Source organism: Archocentrus centrarchus, chromosome 24 (assembly GCF_007364275.1).
Source record: "Archocentrus centrarchus isolate MPI-CPG fArcCen1 chromosome 24, fArcCen1, whole genome shotgun sequence".
Taxonomy (NCBI): domain Eukaryota; kingdom Metazoa; phylum Chordata; class Actinopteri; order Cichliformes; family Cichlidae; genus Archocentrus; species Archocentrus centrarchus.
In genome coordinates, this window is record NC_044369.1 from 21107714 (window position 1) to 21132010 (window position 24297).

The window sequence follows — 24297 nt, forward strand, 5'->3', positions numbered from 1 at the left end:
CGGCAACACATGGGACTGCAGACAGAAAGCACTGGCCTGCCGACACTTTGGATCATCGCGAAAGAGAGGATACTTTCTATAGTCAGTCAGTCCATGGAAAATCGGTCAGTGCCTCCCACCTGACCCCACTCAGAGTGACCTGATAGTAAATTTAGTAGATTTAATAAAGCCAGAAAAAACAAAAAAAACAAAACTTGCTTTACTTTACTGGCTTCTACTGGCTTTTAACTGCTCTTGAGGTTGTAGCTCCTATAAACTTGGGAACAGCCTTCCTCAGCCTATCAGTCCGGCTGACTCGTGATTTTTTTTAAAGCCTACTGAAAACACATTTCTATGGGTTAGTGCTTCCTTAATCTTTTGCCCATTATTATGGCCCTTGTTCTTCAAATGGGAGTGTGTATGCAAGAATGAATGTATATATATATATATTTATTTATTTATTTATTTATTTATTTATTGTTTTCTTTTTTGATGATTCACTGGAGAAAACTTGAAGTACATTGTGAGTAGACTTTCAAAGGTCATAACAAGTTATAGCATATGAAAGGTCTCATTTTTACCTACGTTTTGATACCAGAGTCATGAATTATTCCTTATGTGTGAAAATAATTTTCTTACATAGTCATATTTTAAGCTACATACATTCGTGCACCTCCTCCTCCTGTTGGATTATCTTTTAATTTTGCAGTGGCCATAGTTTCCTGTTTTTGTCTACCTTCTTCTTCTAGTACAGGGCTCTTCAACTCCAGGCCTCGAGAGCCCCTGTCCTGCAGGTTTTAGATGTGCCCCTGATCCAATACGCCTGAATCAAATGGCTGAATTACCTCCTCAGTATGCAGTCAAGTTCTCCAGAGTCCTGCTAATGACTTCTATATTTGACTCAGGTGTGCTGAAGCAGAGACACATCTAAAACCTGCAGGACAGGGGCTCTCGAGGCCTGGAGTTGAAGAGCCCTGTTCTAGTAGTTTAACACCGCTATACCTGAGTTTTCTAGAATATTTGAACAGTTAGGTAGAACCTGCTTTGAATGCATAATTACTGCCATCTAGTGGACGTTTATAGGAACCTAAAATGTGCAGAGAGAGGAACGTGAAAATATCTAAATCAATCATTTACCTGATAACAAAGCTTTAACTTGATCTCTTGTCGCTTAGAAGAAGAAGCTTAAAGGTATCAGACACAAGCACCTCTTCAGGAGGAGTTTTTTTGGCTTTCTTCATTTGTGTTTCTCCCAATATTTTTACATCTGATTAACTATTTCCTCATAATAAATTCAACTGTATTCCAAAGAAAAGTATATTTATCTGACTTCTCACCTATACTATATTGCCAAAAGTATTTGCTCATCTGCCTTCACACACATATGAATTTGAGTGACATCCCATTCTTAATCCATAAGGTTTAACATGTTGACCCACTCTTTGCAGCTGTAACAGCTTCAACTCTTCTAGGAAGGCTTTCCATAAGGTTTAGGACTGTTTTACTAATTCTAATTCATCCTAAAGATGATCTAGCGGGTTGAGGTCAGGTCTCTGTGCAGGCCAGTCAAGTTCTTCCACACCAAACTCGCTCATCTATGTCTTTATGGACCTTCTTTGTGCACTATTGCGCAGTCATGTTGGAACAGAAAGGGGCCATCCCCAAACTGTTCCCACAAAGTTGGGAGCATGAAATTGTCCAAAATGTCTTGGTATGCTGAAGCATTAAGAGAAAAGCCCCACACCATAATCCCCCCTCCACCAAACTTTACACTTGGCACAATGCAGTCAGACAAGAACCGTTCTCCTGACAACCGCCAAACCCAGACTCATCCACCGGATTGCTAGACAGTGAAGTGTGATTCGTCCCTCCAGAGAACACGTCGTCACTGTTCTAGAGTCCAGTGGCAGTGTGCTTTGCATTGTACTTGGTGATGTAAGGCTTGGATGCAGCTGCTTTGCCAAGGAAACCCATTCTATGACGCTCTCTATGCACCGTTCTTGAGATAATCTGAAGGCCACATGAAGTTTGGAGGTCTGTGGTGACTGACTCTGCAGAAAGTTGGTGACCTCTGTGCACTACACACCTCAGCATCCACTGACCCCGCTCTGTCATTTTACATGCCCTACCACTTTGTGGCTGAACTGCTGTCATTCTCAATCACTTCCACTTTGTTATAATCCCACTAACAGTTGACTGTGGAATATTTAGTCGTGAGGAAATTTCATGACTAGACTTGTTGCACAGGTGGCACCCTATCACAGCTGGAATTCACTGAGCTCCTGTGAGCCTAGGTGTTCGGTTTTATACACCTGTGGCCACAGAAGTGATTGGAACATCTGAATTCAATGATTTAGATGGGTGAATAAATACTTCTGGCAATGTAGTGTATATCTAAATGTAGTGTATATCAATCCTTTTGTTTTTTTATTGCACAGAATCTTTAGCTTGGGAACAAACAGTCTGCCAAGGGGAACGCTTTGTTTATATGAAACAAAGACAAAAAGGTTGCTCCCTTGCCTTTACTCCATGTTTAGAAAAATTTGGTCTTGTTGTTCATGATTCATACACACAGTACATAATACAGTGGACAGGTAACCCACCTGTCCAAACTTAAAATGCTTCATTATACTCAAGACACTTGACTTAAGTTCACTCATCAATAACGACCAAAATGTAGCTTATCGCAAACCTTTATTTATGGGGTTGCACCGTTTCAAATAACAGTATCATGTTATATTTACAATAAAGAACACAAACTTTGGAATGTCAAATACAAAAAAAAAAAAAAAACTCAAATGCATCCATACAAAAAAAGTGACAATCTGAAAACTAAAAATCTAAAGGAATGACTGAACTGTGGTCAACAAATATGTAAATAAAGTTACCTTGGTCAAAAAAAAAGAAACAAGTGTTAAAGAACAGACATTCCAGGCTCATTTACAACATTTAACATTAACTTGTATATAACATTACTTTTTAAATCTAACAGGAAATGGAAGCTGGATTAGTCCACCTCTTCCATCCTTGATGTGTCATCATCTTCCCCTTCAAGAGGGGGCATGTCCTCAGTGGGTGCAGAAGTGTTATCATCTGATGTCAGGTCATCTTCATCAATGCCTGGAAGTTTACAGGAGCATATCAGTCAGTGAAGAAGGGCTACAAGATTTTACTGGCAGATATACTGAAACTCTCATTAACTGAAAAGCTGTAAGATTTGACAGATACTCACCAAGACCAAGTTTGATCATTCTGTAGATGCGGTTGGAGTGTGTCTGTGGGTCATCCAGGGTAAATCCTGAGGAGAGAAGGGCAGTCTCGAAGAGGAGGATGACCAGATCCTTCACAGATTTGTCATTCTTATCAGCCTCTGCCTTCTGCCTCAAGGTTTCCATGATAGGGTGGTCAGGGTTGATTTCTAGGTGCTTCTTAGCTGCCATGTATCCCATGGTGGAGTTATCCCTCAGCGCCTGGGCCTTCATGATCCTCTCCATGTTGGCCGTCCAGCCATACGTGCTGGTGACAATGCAGCAAGGGGAAGAGACTAGGCGGTTGGAGACAGTGACCTGCAGACACAAACAAACACCATCAATATCACAGGGTTAAATAATAAAACACATTTGAGTCACTACATTGAGGTTTCATTTCTTCAGCTTACCTTCTCCACTTTCTTCTCCAGGATGTCCTTCATGATCTTGCAAAGGTTCTCAAACTGAGATTTTTTCTCCTCCTGCTTTTTCTTCTCCTCCTCATCCTCAGGCAGCTCCAGGCCTTCCTTTGTCACTGAAACCAAGTTCTTGCCCTCAAACTCCTTCAGCTGCTGTACACAGTACTCATCGATGGGCTCAATCATGTAAATGACCTCCAGTCCAGCTTTGCGAAGGCGCTCCACAAAGGCAGAGTTTGCAACCTGGTCTTTGGTCTCACCTGAAATGCAGACATGATAATGTTAAACATTCGTGCTATATTGTCCACCATATGAGACAACTTAGCTTGCTGAGAGTTTTTTTTTTTTTGATTGGCAGCCTTAAAATGAAAAGTGTCCTCACCAGTGATGTAGTAGATGTGTTTCTGGTTGTCCTTCATACGTGTGACATAGTCCTTCAAGGAAACCATCTCATCTCCAGAGGCTGATGTGTAGTACCGCAGCAGCTCAGACAGCTTCTTCCTGTTCTGGGAGTCCTCATGGATACCAAGCTGTAAGCAAGAAACCAATCGCCTATCAGCAGTTGTGCAAATTACATTTACTCTTTCATCTGTGAAGTATTTATTCATAGCTTAAAGACACAAACATTGGCTACATGCACTGCTTAGAGATTTATAAGGACAATATGGAAGGGGATCAGGCAGATAGTTACTGAGTTTAAAAAAAAAAAGTGCAAGGTGATCATTAATCGTTTTTGTTAACCTCTGCACCTTAGGCTACTTTGTAAGATTCATGCTACTAGAATTTAATCCGTTACTCATGCAAAAGGATTAAAAGATAAGATCTGGTACCCTTGCAGTTGACATAGTCAAGGTTGTGGACACTTACCTTGATGTTCTTGGAGAACTGCTCGTAGAACTTCTTGTAGTTGTCCTTGTCCTCAGACAGTTCTGTGAAAAGCTCCAAGCACTTCTTGACCAGGTTCTTGCGGATGACCTTCAGGATCTTGCTCTGCTGCAGCATCTCTCTGGAGATGTTCAGTGGCAGGTCCTCAGAGTCCACCACGCCCTTGATGAAATCTGATAGGAAAGCAGAAAGGAAACAAATTAATAAGATGCCATTGCATAATTTCATTTTTCATCATGAGCTGATTATTGGACACAATATAATTCCACACTTTAATACTCACTGAGATACTCTGGGATGAGCTCCTCGCAGTTGTCCATGATGAAGACTCTGCGCACATATAGCTTGATGTTGTTCTTCTTCTTCTTGTTCTCAAAGAGGTCGAAAGGAGCACGCCGGGGCACGAAGAGCAGGGCACGGAATTCAAGCTGACCCTCGACTGAGAAGTGCTGTAAGGCAAAACAATGAAGCTGTTTAACATTTGACTACTTTAAAAAGAAATAAAAGTGTCTGATATCTACAACTCCTACGTCTTCAGGTGTTATTAAAAGAAAATCTTCAGAGCCCAACCTTGACAGCCAAGTGGTCCTCCCAGTCATTGGTGAGACTCTTGTAGAACTCTCCATACTCCTCATTAGTGATGTCATCTGGGTTACGGGTCCACAGGGGTTTGGTCTTGTTCAGCTCTTCCTGATCAATGTACTTCTCCTTGATCTTCTTCTTCTTCTTCTTTTTGTCTGACTTGTCATGGTCCTGTTCCTCATCTGATCCAACATCCTCAATCTCAGGTTTGTCCTCATCCTTTTCCTCTTCATCCTTCTCTTTCTCCTTCTCCTCCTCTGCCTCGTCGTCACTCACCTCCTTGTCCCTCTCCTTCTCCACCTTAAGAAAAAAAAAAACCCAAAAAAACTTTTGCTCACAGGCCAAAGAATTTCCCTGAACCTTTGCCTTTGGGAGTCACTACTTTGTAATAGCAGTGTGTTAGAGATTTAGTGAGCAATGATTTCAGAAGGCTAAACTGCAAGACCTATCTGCCATAATTTCAAATTTACCAGCAAATTTAAGTAAGTACGTACAAATAGGGTGATGGGGTAGCCAATGAACTGTGAGTGCTTCTTCACAATCTCTTTGACCCTTCGCTCCTCAAGGTATTCTGTCTGATCTTCTTTAAGGTGCAGGATCACTTTAGTTCCACGTCCCAATGGCTCGGCTATACAGGAATATGACAGGTCAGTATACATTACAGCAAGTGAGTTAAATAACCACTAATTTGCTTCATTATTAGATTTATACCACTTACAGTTATCCACTTTAACTGTGAATGAGCCACCAGCAGAGGATTCCCAGGCATACTGCTCGTCATCGTTGTGCTTGGTAACGACTGTCACCTTCTCGGCCACCAGGTAGGCAGAGTAGAAACCCACACCAAACTGACCAATCATGGAGATGTCAGCGCCAGCCTGCAGAGCCTCCATGAAAGCCTTGGTGCCAGACTTGGCGATTGTGCCCAGGTTGTTGATCAGGTCGGCTTTGGTCATGCCAATACCTGTGTCAACTAGGGTTAAAGTGCGTTCCTCTTTGTTGGGAATGATTTCAATCTTGAGGTCTTTGCCAGTTTCCAGCTTGGAGGGATCAGTGAGACTCTCATAGCGGATTTTGTCCAGTGCCTAATGGGGCAGAAATAAGCAATGTTTTGATAGCTGTTTACATGAATTCCAGGATTTATTCTCTATTTAATATTTTCAATTCCTTGAGGGAAAAACAAACAGCATATTCACCGCTGGATTAAATGCATAATAAACTCACATCTGAGGAGTTGGAGATAAGTTCCCTAAGGAAGATCTCTTTGTTGGAATAGAAAGTGTTGATGATCAGGGACATCAGCTGAGCAATCTCAGCCTGGAATGCGAAGGTCTCAGCCTCCTCCTCCATTTGTTGGTCATGCATTTCAGGCATCTGAGAGAAGATTGAAAACAAGTTATTTTAAAGCAATGCATAGATTACAGAAATGACTGTACTATAAGATGCTAAGAGTTTGGATCCCTGCAGCACACCCCTAAAAAACACTGCCAACCCCCTTATCTAAGGTGTTATAAGCTTATCCTTATTATCTTAATGTTAGGAATTAACCTTATCACAGTCTAACCCAGTGCTTGTGTGGGTTAGTACAGTTACTTTTCCCAGGAGGTGTTTTTTTTTTTTTTTTTTAGATGAACGTTCACAATTGTATTACAAGGTTCAATAATCTTTTTTATTTGTGCTTGGATATTGGCTGATCACAGATTAACACGTGGCTTGAATTGCATATCGGCATCAGCAGAAATGACTCCACCTGCCGGTTTCCAGGATGAAGTGCAAGTTTCTAGAAGGTACTGGGAGGCAAACAGAACTCTCTAGCAGTTTCCATAGGAATCGAAAGCTCCGCCTCTCATACAGCTGAAGAGATTGCAAGAATGCACACTCTGTTCCTTACTGATTGTACACCGAATTAATGCCTTTAGCGAGGATGGCGTGGAGCATAATCTCACAGAAATCTTAGCTCAGGAATTCTGATAACGGTTCATGATGCTGAACGCCTGCTTAACATAACACCTTCCTAACAAATGCACCACCAAAGCATCCTGCCATGTGGCTGCTTTCCCGCAGGTTTGAATTGTGCAAATAACGCAAAGACAGTAAAAAGAAGAGGTTGGTAACCATTTATAACACTGATGTTAAAAATCTCCGACCAGACATGAATTAATGTTAATGAGTTTTAACACTAGGTACAATAACTATATTATATGCTGTCCTCACTTGAGCACCAGTTTTTATCCAGACATGTTACAATAATTTGTCAAAAATGCCAGCTTCGACAGTAAATTAATGACAAGTAAACTACAATTAACCTTGAACTTCAGAGCGTATAATTTTTTTTAGCCATCTTTTCTGTTGTGAGGCTGTTAAAATCATTTACCTTGGTCTGCAGTGCGCCGAAAAGACCTGAAGAAGGTGTGTCGAGATCGCTTCTAGCTCTCAGTTTCGTTTACTGGTACAGTTCCAAGCGAAGAATTGGGTAGCTGTGCGGGTTTTATACTTGTGAGCCTTCGAGAAATCCTCCTGACTCAAGCTTCCAGAACCGTCTGGAATCCTCCGAGCGGCTGCTCGGTGGTGGCCGCTGATTGGCCCGCTGGACTGTCAATCATAATGCGTGTAACGCCTCTCGGGCCTTTCTTGGCAGAAGAAGGCGGGATCAAAGGAGGAGAGGCTGAGCTGAGCGAGGAAGGCATGTGGGAGCTGAAACTAGAATGAACCATGCTCTATTCACTGAAAATTCCAGAATAAGTGATAAATGAACGGAGATAGTTGACAAATCTAAGTTACTTAGGTGTATTATGATCTTCTCTAAATATATATTACCCTTTCAAGAATGTGAGTAGAAAAATGTGAGAAAATTCAGTGCAGTAGATGAAAGAAAAGTGGCAGGTCTTATTTTTTGAATAGTTTTTATTACAAATTTGAATGCTTTTCATTAAAAAAAAATTACAAAAAGAAATATAAGTCAAATCCCCAGTGACGCAATATTACTCTTAGTGACTGTCAGTAGTTTTATAAGTGGCTGTTAAAATATAAACTAAAGCCACTGTGGTCTGCATTTATTCCATTAACTTTGTCTGACTAGCACATTGTTTACTAACAGAAACTCTGCTAAAAATAATGTACACTTAAATTAGGGACATAAATTAAAAAATAAAAATAAAATAAAGTCTAGTAAGTACATTAGTCAACTTCCTCCATCCTTGATGTGTCATCGTCTCCTTCCAAGACTGGCATATCTTCATCACAGGGCTGAATGATGTCTTCCACTGCAGAATCATCATCATCAATTCCTGTGGACAAGAATACATCCATTCAAAACCAAAGTCCTCACAATTAATGTATAATAATTCAAATAATACATGTAATTTTTGAAGGGATAGTGAGAAAAAAAATACATACCAAGACCAAGTTTGATCATTCTGTAGATGCGGTTGGCATGTGTTTGTGGGTCTTCCAGTGTGAATCCTGAGGAGAGCAAGGCAGTCTCAAAGAGGAGGATGACCAGGTCCTTCACAGCCTTATCGTTCTTGTCGGCCTCTGCCTTCTCCCTCAAGGTCTCAATGATTGGATGCAAGGGGTTAATCTCAAGGTGCTTCTTAGCAGTCATGTATCCCATGGTGGAGTTGTCTCTCAGTGCTTGAGACTTCATGATCCTCTCCATGTTGGCTGTCCAACCATAGGTGCTGGTGACAATGCAGCAGGGGGAAGCGACCAAGCGGTTGGAGACAGTGACCTGTCAGTAATGAAATTCAGTACTATTAGAATGTTTGAACTGAGTCAGTCCAACCCAATATGTCTATTAATATTAACTATAATAATTCTATCATTTTCAGAAGGAGAGAAATTACTTTTTCAATCTTCTTGTCAAGGATGTCCTTCATGATCTTGCAAAGATTCTCAAACTTAGTTTTGAGCTCTTCCTGCTTCTGCTTCTCGTCCTCATCCTCAGGCAGCTCCAGGCCTTCCTTGGTGACTGAAAGCAAGTTCTTGCCATCATACTCCTTCAGCTGCTGGACACAGTACTCATCAATGGGCTCAATCATGTAGATGACCTCCAGGCCGGCTTTGCGAAGGCGTTCCACAAAAGCAGAGTTAGCAACCTGGTCTTTGGTCTCACCTGTTAAAGTTAATTCAATAAATTGTTTAATAAATTAACTTATGAAATGACACTCATGAAACTCATGAAATCAAAAGCAACGGAAACCAAATTGAACAGCTTACCAGTGATGTAGTAGATGTGCTTCTGGTTATCTTTCATGCGGGAGACATAGTCTTTCAAGGACACCATTTCATCTCCGGAGGCTGAGGTGTAGTAGCGGAGCAGCTCAGAGAGTTTCTTCCTGTTCTGAGAGTCTTCATGGATTCCAAGCTAAACACAAAAATAATGTGTTACTTTGTGTTATTGAAATCAGTGCAAGGTGATTGGTATCAGACATTTGCTCTGATGGTTTAGGTTTAAAGAAATTCCGATGGATGAACCTACTTTAATATTCTTGGAGAACTGCTCATACAACTTCTTGTAGTTGTCCTTGTCCTCAGACAGTTCTGTGAAAAGCTCCAAGCACTTCTTGACCAGGTTCTTGCGGATGACCTTCAGGATCTTGCTCTGCTGCAGCATCTCTCTGGAGATGTTTAGTGGCAGGTCCTCAGAGTCCACCACGCCCTTGATGAAATCTGAGTAGAGAAGATAAACGGTGCTCAGCTACTCAAAGTCAGGAGTTGCTATTAACTGTGAATTTTGAGAGCTAGAATGCATCATTGAAAGGATTTTATTCACCGTTACTAATGAGTTACTTTGGTGTTACGTACTGAGATACTCTGGAATAAGCTCCTCGCAGTTGTCCATGATGAAGACCCTCCGCACATAAAGCTTGATGTTGTTTCTCTTTCTCTTGTTTTCAAAGAGGTCAAATGCAGCTCTTCTGGGTACAAAGAGTAAGGCGCGGAATTCCAGCTGGCCTTCCACTGAGAAATGCTGCAGGGATAAGATATACGTATGTGTTAGAATAACATTATTGTAACTGGTGTTGATATGTTTTGGAAATGTTCATCACAAGCAAATTTAGCTTACCTTCACAGCCAGGTGGTCCTCCCAGTCGTTGGTGAGACTCTTATAGAACTCGCCATACTCTTCATTGGTGATGTCATCTGGGTTACGGGTCCAGATAGGCTTGGTCTTGTTGAGCTCCTGGGCATCAATGAACTTTTCCTTGACCTTCTTCTTCCTCTTGTTCTTGCCATCCTTTGTGTCTTCATCCTCATCAGAGCCAACATCCTCAATCTTAGGTTTGTCCTTGTCCTCGGCGGCATCTTTTTCAACTTCCTCTTCCTTTTCTCCCTCCTCCAGGTCCACTTCCTTCTCTCTTGTCTTCTCCACCTTGAATATGTAAAGGCTCATTTAATTTTTGCTTTATCATACCATTATCACTGCTGTGGTTGTTATTAAATTTTGATTGAATATAACTTGTTCTTACTGCATAATGACAACTTACAAAAAGTGTAATAGGATAGCCAATGAACTGTGAGTGCTTCTTCACAACTTCTTTGATGCGCTTCTCCTCGCAGTACTCTGTCTGGTCTTCTTTGAGGTGAAGGACCACTTTTGTGCCTCTGCCAATCGGCTCTCCTAAAAGCAACAATCAAATCAGAACTGTGTCCGGCAGTGGGTCAAACTACTGATTAGATTAATATATCAATGAAGAAGGAGAAGAAGACATACCTGTATCAGGTTTGACTGTGAATGAGCCTCCAGCTGCAGACTCCCACACGTACTGCTCATCATCATTGTGCTTGGTTACGACTGTCACCTTCTCGGCCACCAGGTAGGCAGAGTAGAAACCCACACCAAACTGGCCGATCATGGAGATGTCAGCGCCAGCCTGCAGAGCCTCCATGAAAGCCTTGGTGCCAGACTTGGCAATTGTGCCCAGGTTGTTGATCAGGTCAGCTTTGGTCATGCCGATACCTGTGTCGAGGATGGTCAAGGTGCGAGCGTGCAGGTCAGGCCTGATTTCAATCTTCAGGTCCTTGCAAGACTCAAGTTTGCTGGGGTCTGTCAGGCTTTCATATCTGATTTTATCCAAGGCCTGTCAAGAACAGATAACTGAATTAAAATACTGTTTTTACACACACACAAAAATAAGGGCTGCTTTTACTTAAAAAAAAAAAAAAAATGAAATAATGGTGTTAAAATGTTTATTTCACTTACATCTGAGGAGTTGGAGATGAGCTCTCTGAGGAAGATCTCTTTGTTTGAGTAGAAAGTGTTGATAATGAGGGACATAAGCTGAGCAATTTCAGCCTGGAAGGCAAAGGTCTCCACCTCCTCCTCCATAATGTGTCCAGCGCTCTCAGGCATCTAAAGGGGAGAACATATTGCGTAATGTTTTTTTAAAATTGTACATCTATATTTTTTGTGGTCCCTGCAATTTAAACTTATGAACTTGAGATGTTTTTTCTTTAGTTAAAATTTGAAATCTCTTTCTCCTTTTCACTTGGACAGCCACATGGCCTGCTGATGCACACATGTTCCTCCTGTCAATCAGAGACCTGGCATTTAGAAAAAAAATGGGTGGAGTTCTGATGCTTTCCTAACCCCTAATGGCTTCAGTTTATTTAATCTTTTTTTTTTTTTTAAGAAATAGAAAAATGCAAAGTTAGGTTTTTAAGCATAGAAAAGGGAACTCAGTTTTCATGATTCCTGCATGCACTTTGTTTGGCCTTGTAAAAACATTTCATAGATTTTATAAAGGTTTTAGTTCAAAACCAATATCTCCTTTACCATTTTATGTGCTTTATATGTTACTAAGCTAAGATGCAAATATGCTGTGTCAGCTGTTACGTTAGCTTCTGAGAAGGCATTGCTCCCACAGTCAGGGTCACCTTGCTTGCCATGTGCTTTATGCATGTAACAGTCCTACTTAGATATTGATACAAATGAGGGTATTCTATACCATTCTGAAGTTAAATCACTTCCATTTACATTACCATTAAAGCAACCAATATACTGTAAACTCTAAAAGATTGTTGCAGTTATTCCATTCTTACCTTGAATATAATTGTATCTTCTGTCTCTTCTTTTAAGTAAATGAATCACTGAGCTTCTTCTTCTTGAAGCACTTCAAATGTGGGCTTGACTGCTGCTTCTGTGGGCGGTAGGTCTCTCTTAGTTGTGTTGTAGCAAGTGTCTTCTGACTCTATGCAGACCCCGTGGCATAACGGCGTCTTTTTATACTTATGGGATGGTTTCTCGAAGCTCCCATTCAGAAGCTTCCAGATGATATGTTCACTACAGTTTGGGGGGTGCTGAGGAAAGGCTGGGAAGGAAGGGGGGGACTGGGACATTAGAGCTCTAAAGTTGGTGTGCCCTTATAGGGTTGCAGAGTCACAAGGAGTGCCTGTCAGTCACAATGAGAGCTTCACTGATAGCTTGCCTAGCTGTTAGGCACCATACTCCCCCCGTAAACATCACAGCTGTGCATTGCCTTTGCTATCAGCAGCTGCCACGGTGCCCCATTGCTCCCGCACATGCTCCAGAGTGATTACTATGGACAGCAGGCCCATGCTTTTTTTGGCATCTAAGATTTGGGTGAATGTCAACCTTTTACATATTTAAAGTAGTTGGGTTGACCCTTTCCGCTCATAAGTAGCATATCTGTAAAGCGATGCACATTAAAACAATTTGCTGCTCTTCCACTGTGTCTGCTAGAGTTTAGATTATATTGTTCTTTATAGCCATAGCTTTGTATCTTTCTGAATTTGTTCTTTATTTATTAATGCAAAAATTGGCCATATAGAAATTCTGGGGGAAACCTGAGTTTAGATTATAGTTTTTCATAATGCTGTTTACAAAATAAATAAATAAATAAAAATAATCAGATGCACCAGGCCCACTTGTGGATTGCAAACAGAACCAGCCATCCCAAATTGTTCAATAATAAAGGGATAATTATAATGAAGGTAGATTGAATTTAAGTGGAAACAGTTTAGACTGAAACAGGATGTTCAATCTGAATGTGAATGTCACTGATAGCCATAACTGATTAAGATATAAGCGCAAGGATCACTTTCTCATTGTCGTAAAATGCAGGACAGATCATCATCCAGTGGCAATATTTTTTGATTTTGTTCTGTGGTTGTTAATGCAGAAATTGGAACCAAAATTCTAGGGGAAACCCATATGCTGCCATATTTACACATTAATATCTACATGCCAGTCATACAGTATGTTGATGACAGCTCATGAGGATTTAGCAAAAAGTTGTAAAAATCCACTCTTCCTCTCTAACACTTTCAATAGGCTATAGAAAACTACTCAGATGTGAAATTCTTAAACTCAAACTTGTGTAACTCAGAAGACTAGAACTCTCCTGTCCGTTGTGGGCGCTAATGGCTTCATTTGACCAGAGGAGGGCAGTGAATCCCACTTGCTACAGATCAGTTATGTAATCGAAATGTTTCCAGCAGATAGCAGACGTTACTAGAAGCTGACTACTCGGTTATCTGAGAAACACGAGGCAGTTTCTCAATCAGTACAAACGAGCCAGATTTCTCAGTGTTTGATTATTCTGTTCGAATAGAACAGTGAGTCAGTGCTTTATTTATTTATTTATTTTTTGAATGAAATGGAGGAATAATAATAATAATGTTAATAATAAGAATTGTTCTGTAATTTAGTGCCAGATGGTGGAAGTGTTTACATCCCGGATTGGTTCTCACTTTAATACTTTGAGTACAGCAGTGACTTCAAGTTTTAGTTTTGGTCTTCTATTTCAGGACATTCTCTCTTCATATTTTCCTTGGGTATGGCGGATTATTGCACAAAACAGACTGTATTTCCATATTTGTTTCTTTGCTAATATTATGTATTGTTATTTTTCTCTGGTTACACCAGTTTCAGTAAATTTAAGCATTTCCACATGACACTTATTTGTGTGTATACTATATAATCTTTGTTTATTGCATTGGTGGTACTAATAATAAGAACGCTGTATAAAATGATTGTTTTCCCAGCGAAAACACGATCGCACTAAATAGGTAAAAGATATTTTAAGTCAACGTGTTCATTATTTGCATTAATCGTGCTCGCACGTTCACACATTTCGTTTGTTTTTCTGCTTGATTCGCTGTGCGCATGGCTGTGATTGCAACGGTCCAACGCATGCGCTTTCGCTGACATCCGGGGCTCGGACAAGGATGAACGGCGATTTCCAAGATGGCGGCGGAGGGAGGAGGGAAGGAGATGAACGAAATTAAAACTCAATTCACCACACGAGAAGGCGTCTACAAACTCCTCACTCACTCTGAATATAGCCGCCCGAACAGGGTGCCTTTCAACTCGCAGGGTTCCAATCCCGTAAAGGTCTCCTTCGTCAATGTAAACGACCAGTCCGGCAACGGCGACAGGATCTGTTTCAATGTGGGCCGGGAACTCTACTTTTATATCTACAAAGGCGTGAGAAAGGTAAACAGTATTGAGCAGCGGAGGCGAAGTAACCGCTGCCCGGGAGCAGCCCACTGATTTGACATCTTTGAAGGCGTTGCACACCAGCTGTCAACACTCTCAGCTTCTGTCGTTTAAGTGCGCAGATTGTCAAGAGAAGGCCATGTAGCAAACCTAGCTAAGTTAGAGACTAATTAGCATTCTTAGCTAACATCGCCACAGTTGTTTTTACCTCGATTGGACTTGTGCGCTCTTCGCGGTTCGCCAGTTAATTTAGCGACAAGCTGTGGCATGAAATTTCCCGGTGAATTGGACGAAACGAGAAAAGGCTTGTCCTGTCATGTCATATGGTGTTTGTTTATCCTCCTTTCTTTAGACGGCAGCTGCACCTTTTGCACTGTCGGTGGCAGTGCAGAAACAACTTTGTTGTTCCAATTGAAGAACCCATTGCGCGTTCACACTGTAAACTGCCGGACTGGAAGTGAAGTGTTGTTTTCGTGGTGTAATGATGTGTGCACGCTACTGTCAGCACTAGGATGTGATGCAATGTGATCCAGTGTTTAGGCTGCAGGGTGATGTCATTGCAGCAAGCAACGTTTAAACAGGGTTGGTGACTGTGACAGTGGTGATCATGCTGCTGATGTGCTTCTCCGTGAAACGGGGTGTAGCAGCCAAGCCTATTAATACGACCCCCCCCCCCCCCTTCACACACACACACACACACACACACACACACACACACACACACACACACACACAAACTGATAACACTAGTAGAAGCCATGAGTGTATTGGGTATTGGAGTTCATTTTAGATTACAAACAGGGATACTGAATTTGGGTAATTCTAAGTTAATATGATGTACTAGTTGGCAACCATTGGTTTTGACAAGTGGCATTGTTTTGAAGTCTATTATCTGATAGGATCGTTAAAACAAGTTAAGCAACAGATTTAGTGTGTTTTTTGTATACAGTATTTGAGCCCTAGGCTAATGTTATACACTTTCTCATGATAAAAAAAAAATCCTCAGATTTATTGAGCAACAGTAAAACTGCAATGCCAAAATATTCATCACTGCTCTCTGGACAAGCGACTCTAGGGAGAATTTTAGGATACAGTGAGCCTCCTTATCCTCATCAGCAGTCCAGAGTGAGCTTTGAAAAAATGCTGACCATTATTATAACTGTTAGTCTGTAAATACCAGTGTTAACCTGTTGATCGAATGTAAATGAAGCACAGTAAACTCTGTATGGACTTTATTCAAAGCAGGTATCCTCTTCCTGGTGTGGGGGCCTCTAGAGTGGTTGTTAAGATTGGCATTTCTCAAAACTTGCACAACCAGTTTTGGGAGTCCAGACTCCAGAGTATGGACTGAACTAGTTCAACACTTTTCTTTCAGGGATAAAATGCTTTACAATTTCCCTTTGAGCTATTGACACACACACACACACACACACACACACACACACACACACACGCACACGCACGGTGATGGCCTGACTATCCGGATTAATTTGGGGTTAAGTGTTGTGCTCAAATACACAATGGTGTGCATTCAGGAGGAGCTACTGATCAAACCACTAATCCTACAGTTGTTTGTGTCTCCACTTAACCTTTTGAGAAGCTCTTCAGACATATATGGAACAGTGATTTTAAAAATAGACCCACACAGACACATTTCAAAGTGTTTTTTTTTTTTTTTTAAGTTTCCAGTTACTGATAGACACATATGTACCACCTGCTGCCAGAATTTGCTGAAATGATATGTTGAATGACTAATTGAAAAAGAAGAGACAGTATAATGTGTTAAAGAGCTATCACCAGTTTATTGACACATTTAGGAAAAACATCTGATGCTATATTAAATAATGAAATCTATCTTCTGCGCAAGTAAGAGTGAGTTAATCAAAAGATTGGCTGTTATCTGTCACCTGAAACTCAGAGCAAGGTATATTGTTGTTACAAGTCATGCTGAGTTATTGCTCATAAATATTATTGCCCAGGAAATAGACAGATCCGTTGCATCCAGCCATACAGGAGTCATGCTCAAGCTTGTTTTGTTTGAGGTAATTACCGTTGCATGAATTTTTTTCTTAGTATGGTAATATGTCTTCTGTCTCTAAATCAACTGGAATTTGAAGCATCCTTGCATAAATGGTGTATGACAGTCTAAAATGCTTTGGTAACCACAGCATCATCGTAGCACTTGGATTGTCAGGCAGCCAAAGATGCTTATTTTATCTTTTTTTTTTAATTTTTTTATTTTGAGCTCCCTCTTTGACAACACTGATACCTTTAGAAGCGTTACAACCCCTAACCTTTCTCTCTGACTCATTTTATGCACCAAAATAGACCTCAAGAATATGATAAGGCATAAAGCTGTCACAAATGCTAAATTTGCTCTGGTCAGGCTTGTTTCTCTTTCTTTCTATTTCTGGATAATGACATTCTACATGTCACAACATATCACAATTTCCTCAACTAAAAGAAAAGATTGTTGTTTTTTAAAATTTTACATTTATTTTTAGTCATCTCAGTGTGTTTATCGTTCCAGGCTGCTGATCTTAGTAAGCCCATAGACAAAAGGATATACAAAGGAACGCAGCCTACATGCCATGATTTCAACCCCCTCACAGCGACAGCAGAGAGTGTCTCTCTCCTGGTGGGGTTCTCAGCAGGCCAGGTGCAACTCATAGACCCAATAAAGAAGGAAACCAGCAAACTCTTCAATGAGGAGGTGGGTACCAGTTATTATTGTTTTGAAGATAGTTTGCCTCTCCTGAGCCTTGTACTACAAAGAAAGAAATATTTGAGGCTTAGCAATGTAACTTGGGGTTTAATCCTGGGTTTTCAGTGTTGGAAATGTGGTCCACTTCTTACGAGGGTACATCACCATGGTAACTTATGCCGTAGACCTAATTTGCTCTGGAGGTTATGTTTGAGGTAAGAGATCAACAGGTATGATCAGTTTTCTGGAAAGTTGCATCACCATTCTCAGACGATTGCTCTGATCTCAGTGCATAGATCCCAGGTATTTAACCCCTAGTGGGGGCTGTCTCCTTGGAGGTTGTCCTAAGGTCTGTTGATCTACTATTAATTATGTGAATCGCCACATGAGCCAAGGTGTGAAACAAGGTGTGGGTCATTACTGCCACTGAGGTCATGGTGTGAATCCTCTGTGAGCCTTTACCCCACACCATCATCATGTTAGGTATTGAGATCACATGAGGCAAGGTGCGAGCTGAAATGCCTGGGAAGGGATTTCACAAGACTGCATTGTAGGTGGCTGATGGCTGGTGTCGTAAACCACCACCTCTGTTCAGTGATGGTTGTTCAAAGTGGATGTAGTGCTTTCTTAATGTATGCATATTTATTTCTTTCCCTTCTGCCTCTGGGTACCATTATATCTGCTGTGCTGTGCCTGGCAAATGGTGCTGCACAACAAAGTTGACGTCAAGTTGATGTCACATCCGCTGTTGCAAGCCACCGTTTCTGCCGGTCATGCAGTTCTTGATTTTTTTTTTTTTTTTTTTAAAACCTAGCGAGTTGTGCCAACACAGCTGTGTTGAAGACACAAGTACGTGATCATGAGTACAGAAGCTCAGAGATTCACAGATTATACAGAGGAACATGTTGCAACAGTCTGAAAAGATAAGACTTTGCCAAGTTTGTTTTTTTCCTAAGTTTTTTCTACAATTTCTTTGTTCCCAGTTTTGACAACTTCTCCTACAGTATATCAGCACTGATTGCACTGTTATGGTGAGCATAGCATGTGGTAGCATGATGGCGTTACCAGAAAAGCAACCAATGGGGCAGGGATACTGGGGCCCTTACAGGGAATATTCTCTGCCTGGTGGTGTAGGGTCCTGATAAACCCAAGTCTGTCTTCCAGTGGGTGGTGGGACTCAAAGAGTAGGTACTGATCTGCATGTGGGGGTTTCCAGTAAACTTAAATGTTGGGGCTTCTTTACTCCTCAGTGAGCAAAGCACAGTCTGGGAATGGGAAGCTATTTTCCTTGGTATCCTCTCTGGTGAACTTGTTCAGTGAAGGCCTCTACTTCTTGGGTTTTGATTTTGACCCAGGTGTCACCTACATATCTGAACTCTGAAGGAGCCCAGAGCGTTACTTACCACTTACCCCTGTAGAAATTGGCTACACTGGGGAACCTGTGGGACATCTGTGCTTTTGTCTGTAGAAAGCCTGCTATTTGAAAAATATGTGGTGGTTCGTCTTCACAAACCAAAAAAATTGCAGTTGTTGCCTTTTCAAGCACTCAAGACTACCATGACCTGGATGACTGAAAAACTACATAGATATACTTAGAGAGCACTTTTATTATTGTACTTTTTTTTTTTTTTTTGATTGGTTATATTCTGCCAGTGCCAATTCTTTCATGTGAACACGCTCGTAGGTAGATTGGGAAACCCTGGGTTGACTTATCGAGTTGATAATCGAGTTTTGTGTGACCACATAGCTTGACTGGTGATGTTGCAGTAAGTGAAGCCAGATACGGGAAAGGTATCATCAGTATGCTGAACTTGCTTTGTAGAACAGGCTCCCAAAATAAAGATATTTATGTTTGGACTAGTCCAGCAGCTGACCAATCTGTCTTTTTTTTTTTTTTTTTGTTTCTTCTCTTTCCAGAGACTTATCGACAAGTCGAGAGTAACCTGTGTACGATGGGTTCCTGGTTCAGAGAGCCTGTTTCTGGTGGCTCACTCCAGTGGCAGCATGTATTTGTACAACGTGGAAAACACCTGTGGCACCACAGCACCTCATTACCAGCTCCTTAAGCAGGGTGAAAATTATGCTGTGCATACCTGCAAGAGCAAGACAGCTCGTAACCCATTATTGCGCTGGACGGTGGGCGAAGGGGCACTCAATGAGTTTGCGTTCTCCCCAGATGGAAAGTTTCTGGCTTGTGCAAGTCAGGATGGCTTCCTGCGGGTATTTGGCTTTGATGCCGCAGAGCTACACGGAACAATGAAGAGCTACTTTGGTGGTTTACTGTGCGTGTGCTGGAGCCCTGATGGACGGTATATTGTGGCAGGGGGAGAGGACGACCTGGTGACAGTTTGGTCATTTTTGGACTGCAGAGTCATTGCACGGGGGCATGGTCACAAGTCATGGGTGAGTGTGGTGGCGTTTGACCACTGCACCACCAGTGTTGAGGATGGGGACCTGCCTGCGGAATTTAGTGGCAGTGATGAGGACTTTCATGAGCAGAATCACTTCGGTGCAGGCAGAGACCGAGCTAACAGTTCTCATTCTCGGCTTTCTAAGAGAAACTCTACGGACAGTAGGCCTGTAAGTGTGACCTACAGATTTGGCTCGGTGGGACAGGACACCCAGCTGTGCCTGTGGGACCTTACGGAAGACATTCTTTTCCCTCACCTCCCTTTGTCCCGCACTCGGACTCACACTAATGTGATGAGTGCCACAAGCCCTCCAGCGACAGGACAGACTACTTCTTTGTCCACGACCAACAGTTCCGGTGGCACCAATGGTAAAGACAATTTGAGCAATAGTAGCACTAGCGGCAACCCAAGTAACTCCCTCCCCGGCACCTTGCCTCGGTCCAATAGCTTGCCTCACTCCTCAAATCCAGCAGGGGGCAGCACCCCCAACAGTAACACAGGCAGCAACAGCAGCAGCACCAAGGGCAACAGCATCATTGACAGCGCTTTCATCGCCACCAGCGTCAGCAAGTTTGCAACACTGTCGTTACATGACTCACGCAAGGAGCGCCATGAGAAGGACCACAAGAGAAACCACAGCATGGGCCACATCAGCAGCAAGAGCAGCGACAAGCTAAACCAGCTTAGCTCGACACGGACAGCAAAAGCTGACGCAGCTAAGACTTTAGGCACCACGCTGTGCCCTCGCATGGAGGAGGTGCCACTCCTTGAACCACTGGTGTGCAAGAAGATTGCTCATGAAAGACTCACTGTGTTAATCTTCCTCGAGGACTGTCTGGTAACAGCATGTCAGGAGGGTTTCGTTTGCACATGGGCTAGGCCTGGGAAAGTGGTGAGTGACTGGTCTCTTGATACTGTCATGTGACACTTTTTTTTTGAGTAATTTGTCCATTCAGAAGCTGTTCTGAAGTTTGGGTTATTTCAAGCCAGATATATGCTATAAACTTGCAGCATTTTGATTGTTAATAGAACATTTTCTCAAACTGCAATCCTCATGGGTTCACTGTTCTACCTCTTGTATTGCATTCAAGTAAAACCTGTGTTTATTAACAGTGTGTGTTATCTGTCTCTTCACAGGGATTGCTATCATCTCAAAACAACCCAGCCAATTCCCCCAGTGGAACAGTAGTATAGCCTGATGCTGGTGCTGCTAATAACAGCTCCATGCAACAGAGACGGGGGGACGACCAAAACCAAGGCCCTGCAGCACTTCTTCACACACACAGTCACACACCACATGACCTCGAGTGTCTCCTTTCATTCTCATCACTGCAACCACCCAGATGCTCTCTTTGTGTTACTGTTCATGTTAAGATTTTGGCCAAGTGAGGGATAGAAACTTGACCCCTTTTTGTCTGGGAAGGGGGGGTTTTAATGGGTGCTACTGGAAGTCAGAGGGCAAGCTTTAAATCATCCAGGAGGTTTATAGGAAGGTTTGACTGGCTATGAAGGTTAGAAGGATTGCATCTATGCTCATATCAGATCGTGTCTAGTCTTAACAATAACAAACTAATCCCCAATCTCTTGTGCCTGTAGATCTACAAAGACTAGACATGGTGTAAGCATTGTGATGATGCCTCAGCTTGACCTTTTTGTGTGGGCTTAATTTAACCCCCCTCTGTTTTGTTAAAAAAAAAATGTAATCTATTCACAAATAAAGGGAATGAGATGAGGGATTGTTTTGGAGCAACAACAGCATATCCCCAAAGTCTCTTATTTTTCACCTCCTGGGTGATTCCTTGTGCAGTCACAGTCATCAAACACCTGCCCAAGAGAGACTGCCTTTTACTTCCTTTTGAAACATTTTTAAATCCAAGTTATCAAACTGGGGGAGTTTATTTGCACACTTTTTCTTTCATTCTTTTCCTCCCCTTGTATTTTGAACCCATGAGGGTGGAACACAAGCAAAATCTTTTCAAAAACACTTTGGAAGCACTTGGGGAAACGGCTCGTTGTTGTTCTGTCTCAACGCTGGATGCTGCAATCATAGTTTTTTATATGAAAAAAAAAAATTGTTTGCACTTAATAGTTTGTTAGAGGAGTATGGCTTTACATTTTGGAGTGTGTAAGGACTCCTTGACAAGGTTGTTATATAAATAGAATTAAAAAAAAAACTTTGTATCTATTGAACATTTATTTTAATATTGTTTCAGATGAAATGGGCTCTGTAATATATGTAAATATTGTATTTCAGTGATTTATGGGTGAAATGATCATATTGCATTAATTCAAAGATCCTCATTTCAGAAAATAGTGATATTTCTAATACAGAAAATCTATACCTAATATTAAAACAAATCTTGAATATGCAGGTGAAAAATGTTTCTTTTCTGTTGTACATAGAGAAAAATCAGGTGTATTTTTATTAATGAAACGTTTGGTATAGGAAATGTCTATCCTTTTGTCTAACAGGTAGTGCTGAATGCTAGCTAGCCTGTTGCTGCAGATTCCTTTTACTATGTAGACAGGTAGGCGCAGAGGCAGTGGTCTAATTCAGCCATCACTCCGAGCTCAGGTAAACCACAGGAAGACCAACGCTGGCATAGTTCCCCTCACCCATAGGCAGTGGTCCCATCTGTCATAATACTTGTGAAACTCACTTTAACAAATAAGACTGACGACCTTGTTCCGCAGACAGGGCTGAAATCTGTGACTCCTGTTATATTGTCAGTAACTGATGCTGAACTTATGAACAAACTTGACACTGTGTTGAATTACCAGCTGACATCGGTCAGTGCTTGGTGGCAGGGTAGGTGCTTGAGGTGAGGGGGTGAGCTTTTCAGGCACCCACATAGGACTGAGGATTTAAACAGTGGGAGCCTTTTCCTCCATGTGACGCCTATTAAAACAGCTTTGACAGACTACCTGCTCTGTTTGTGTTTACTATTTCACCACATGAAACCATGCCTTCACAACACTGCTTTACTAGCTGGAGATGCACCTTCGTGCGTTCTTCTGCCTGGGGCCAGAGGTCAGGCTAAACACGATGTGAATTTATGAGGCTGACTCATCCTACTGTTGACACAATAGTGGTGCACAGTGTTGCCAGATCTCGCGACAGAAACAAGCAACCAGCTCTATGAAAACAAGCCCAAAAGAAGCCCAACTGGCAACTCACAACACTCTAAACCTGAGGCCGATTTTAAACAGTATAGCTCTACAGCAGTATAGCTCACTTCTTTGTTTTGTCTCATTGTGTTTTGGAGCAGTAAAACCCATAGAAGAGAAGGGTGCACAGTTTTGTGTGTGTGTGTGTGTGTGCTTCTCTGTATTAGCATGTTGAACTACATCAGCATGGTGAGCACATATTTCACACTTGCAAAATCTGGGGAATGCCTTTGGTACGTCTCCCATTAGGACCGCAGCTACTTTCAGAGATGTATGCGGACACAATTTTTTTTGGGGGGGGGCGACAGGAGGAGGGGAGGTGAAGGAGCACAGGGGGTGCCTAATCAGCGCCGTTCCTCTGTTACTGATCATTTCATACGCACAGCTGTTAAATACAGAAAATACCGACTACAGAAATAATTTCGTCGCATCATTTTGGCGCCCCTATGCATTGCATATAGTGTATATCCACTTTTAGCGCCACTGTCTCCCATCTGAGCTCGGATCCATTCTGTAAGTGCGCTCTCTTTCTCCCACTCTTTATTATATTTTTTTTCCCTATATTTTCCCCACTTACTGGAGCTCATTCATGCGCTGTCTCCTCACTCTGGGCTGTTATCAGTGTTTGTTTGGGTGTGCGCCCGGTCAACTTGTGCAGGAGCGATAAACAGGAAACGGGGACTTGAAAGGGACAAACTACCTACCACTCGTCTTTTGCTGAGAGGGCGCCGAGAGATATTCAAGGAATTTCCCTCGGAAAGAAAGTCAAGCCCAAATAAGCAACTTCACGTTCAAAAACAAGCCCAAAAAACCGCGACCCGCGACATACGAGATTTGCAAGCGACTTTAGAAAAAAAACAAGCGCAAAGTCGCTTATAATAAGCGGACTTGGCAACACTGGTGGTGCACTTTATGCTGCAGTGCATTGTTTACTTCAAGTTTAATGACACGGGGAAAGAATTTTTAGTTTTAATACTGGAAAGTACTGGAAATGTATCTACTGATATACTACCAATGGGGCCAAAGATGCAATTAAAAGTACATTTTAGCATACAAGTATGAAGCAGCAACAAAATGAGTTTAATATTGAAGTAAAATGTCTTAAAATCTGTCCTTTTAAAATTGTTTGCAGGTGAAAATTATTTAGAATATACTCCTATGATAATTTTTTTCCCTGTTTCTTTCCTGCATAAATCTAAGCGTATTCACAAGCTAGTTTCACAAAGGTGTTTTCACTTATTAGCTGATTAAAACTGCTCAAAAGCTTTAGTCAAACCCTAAGTTAATGTTCACTTATTAATGTAGGAGAAGCACAACTAATATTTTCCATGATGGTTTGGTTCCATTTATTCACTGAGTTTACTAAAGTAGATTTTGGAAACAGCCAAACTCAGTTCAGCTAGAGTGTTGACAGCAATTTAATCTCATTTCTGACCTG

General features: G+C 41.7%; 3 protein-coding genes across 3 annotated transcripts; 1 reads left to right on the forward strand and 2 right to left on the reverse strand.

Moving 5' to 3' along the window:
• Positions 1-2656: 2656 nt before the first annotated feature.
• On the reverse strand, positions 2657-7658 carry hsp90aa1.2 (heat shock protein 90, alpha (cytosolic), class A member 1, tandem duplicate 2). The gene is made up of 11 exons (XM_030721687.1): positions 7488-7658; positions 6338-6487; positions 5832-6198; positions 5608-5741; positions 5102-5413; positions 4815-4980; positions 4514-4704; positions 4029-4176; positions 3638-3906; positions 3212-3545; positions 2657-3099 (listed from the first exon to the last, which is right to left on the reverse strand). Exons 2-11 carry the CDS (start codon positions 6485-6487, stop codon positions 2987-2989), a joined length of 2184 nt encoding a protein of 727 aa, XP_030577547.1. The 5' UTR covers positions 7488-7658; the 3' UTR covers positions 2657-2986.
• Positions 7659-8043: 385 nt separating this feature from the next.
• On the reverse strand, positions 8044-12445 carry hsp90aa1.1 (heat shock protein 90, alpha (cytosolic), class A member 1, tandem duplicate 1). Its single transcript, XM_030721001.1, has 11 exons — positions 12158-12445; positions 11319-11468; positions 10830-11196; positions 10603-10736; positions 10182-10487; positions 9920-10085; positions 9594-9784; positions 9332-9479; positions 8959-9227; positions 8510-8843; positions 8044-8400 (listed from the first exon to the last, which is right to left on the reverse strand). Exons 2-11 carry the CDS (start codon positions 11466-11468, stop codon positions 8291-8293), a joined length of 2175 nt encoding a protein of 724 aa, XP_030576861.1. The 5' UTR covers positions 12158-12445; the 3' UTR covers positions 8044-8290.
• Positions 12446-14292: 1847 nt separating this feature from the next.
• wdr20b (WD repeat domain 20b) lies at positions 14293-22615 on the forward strand. The gene is made up of 4 exons (XM_030721672.1): positions 14293-14573; positions 17107-17289; positions 19198-20583; positions 20829-22615. The coding sequence occupies exons 1-4, from the start codon at positions 14325-14327 to the stop codon at positions 20883-20885; spliced, it is 1875 nt and encodes a 624-aa protein (XP_030577532.1). The 5' UTR covers positions 14293-14324; the 3' UTR covers positions 20886-22615.
• The last annotated feature ends 1682 nt before the right edge of the window (positions 22616-24297 follow it).

Bases quoted from the DNA above. Each gene is read 5' to 3' on its own strand.
- wdr20b (XM_030721672.1), top strand. From the start codon at position 14,325: ATGGCGGCGGAGGGAGGAGGGAAGGAGATGAACGAAATTAAAACTCAA. The intron at 17,290-19,197 runs GTGGGTACCAGT...TTCTCTTTCCAG, and splicing joins GCAAACTCTTCAATGAGGAG to AGACTTATCGACAAGTCGAG. The intron at 20,584-20,828 runs GTGAGTGACTGG...GTCTCTTCACAG, and splicing joins GGGCTAGGCCTGGGAAAGTG to GGATTGCTATCATCTCAAAA.
- hsp90aa1.2 (XM_030721687.1), bottom strand. From the start codon at position 6,487: ATGCCTGAAATGCATGACCAACAAATGGAGGAGGAGGCTGAGACCTTC. The intron at 3,907-4,028 runs GTGAGGACACTT...TCTGCATTTCAG, and splicing joins ACACATCTACTACATCACTG to GTGAGACCAAAGACCAGGTT. The intron at 3,546-3,637 runs GTAAGCTGAAGA...TTGTGTCTGCAG, and splicing joins TGGAGAAGAAAGTGGAGAAG to GTCACTGTCTCCAACCGCCT.
- hsp90aa1.1 (XM_030721001.1), bottom strand. From the start codon at position 11,468: ATGCCTGAGAGCGCTGGACACATTATGGAGGAGGAGGTGGAGACCTTT. The intron at 11,197-11,318 runs GTAAGTGAAATA...TGTTCTTGACAG, and splicing joins TCATCTCCAACTCCTCAGAT to GCCTTGGATAAAATCAGATA. The intron at 10,737-10,829 runs GTATGTCTTCTT...TGTTGCTTTTAG, and splicing joins CACAGTCAAACCTGATACAG to GAGAGCCGATTGGCAGAGGC.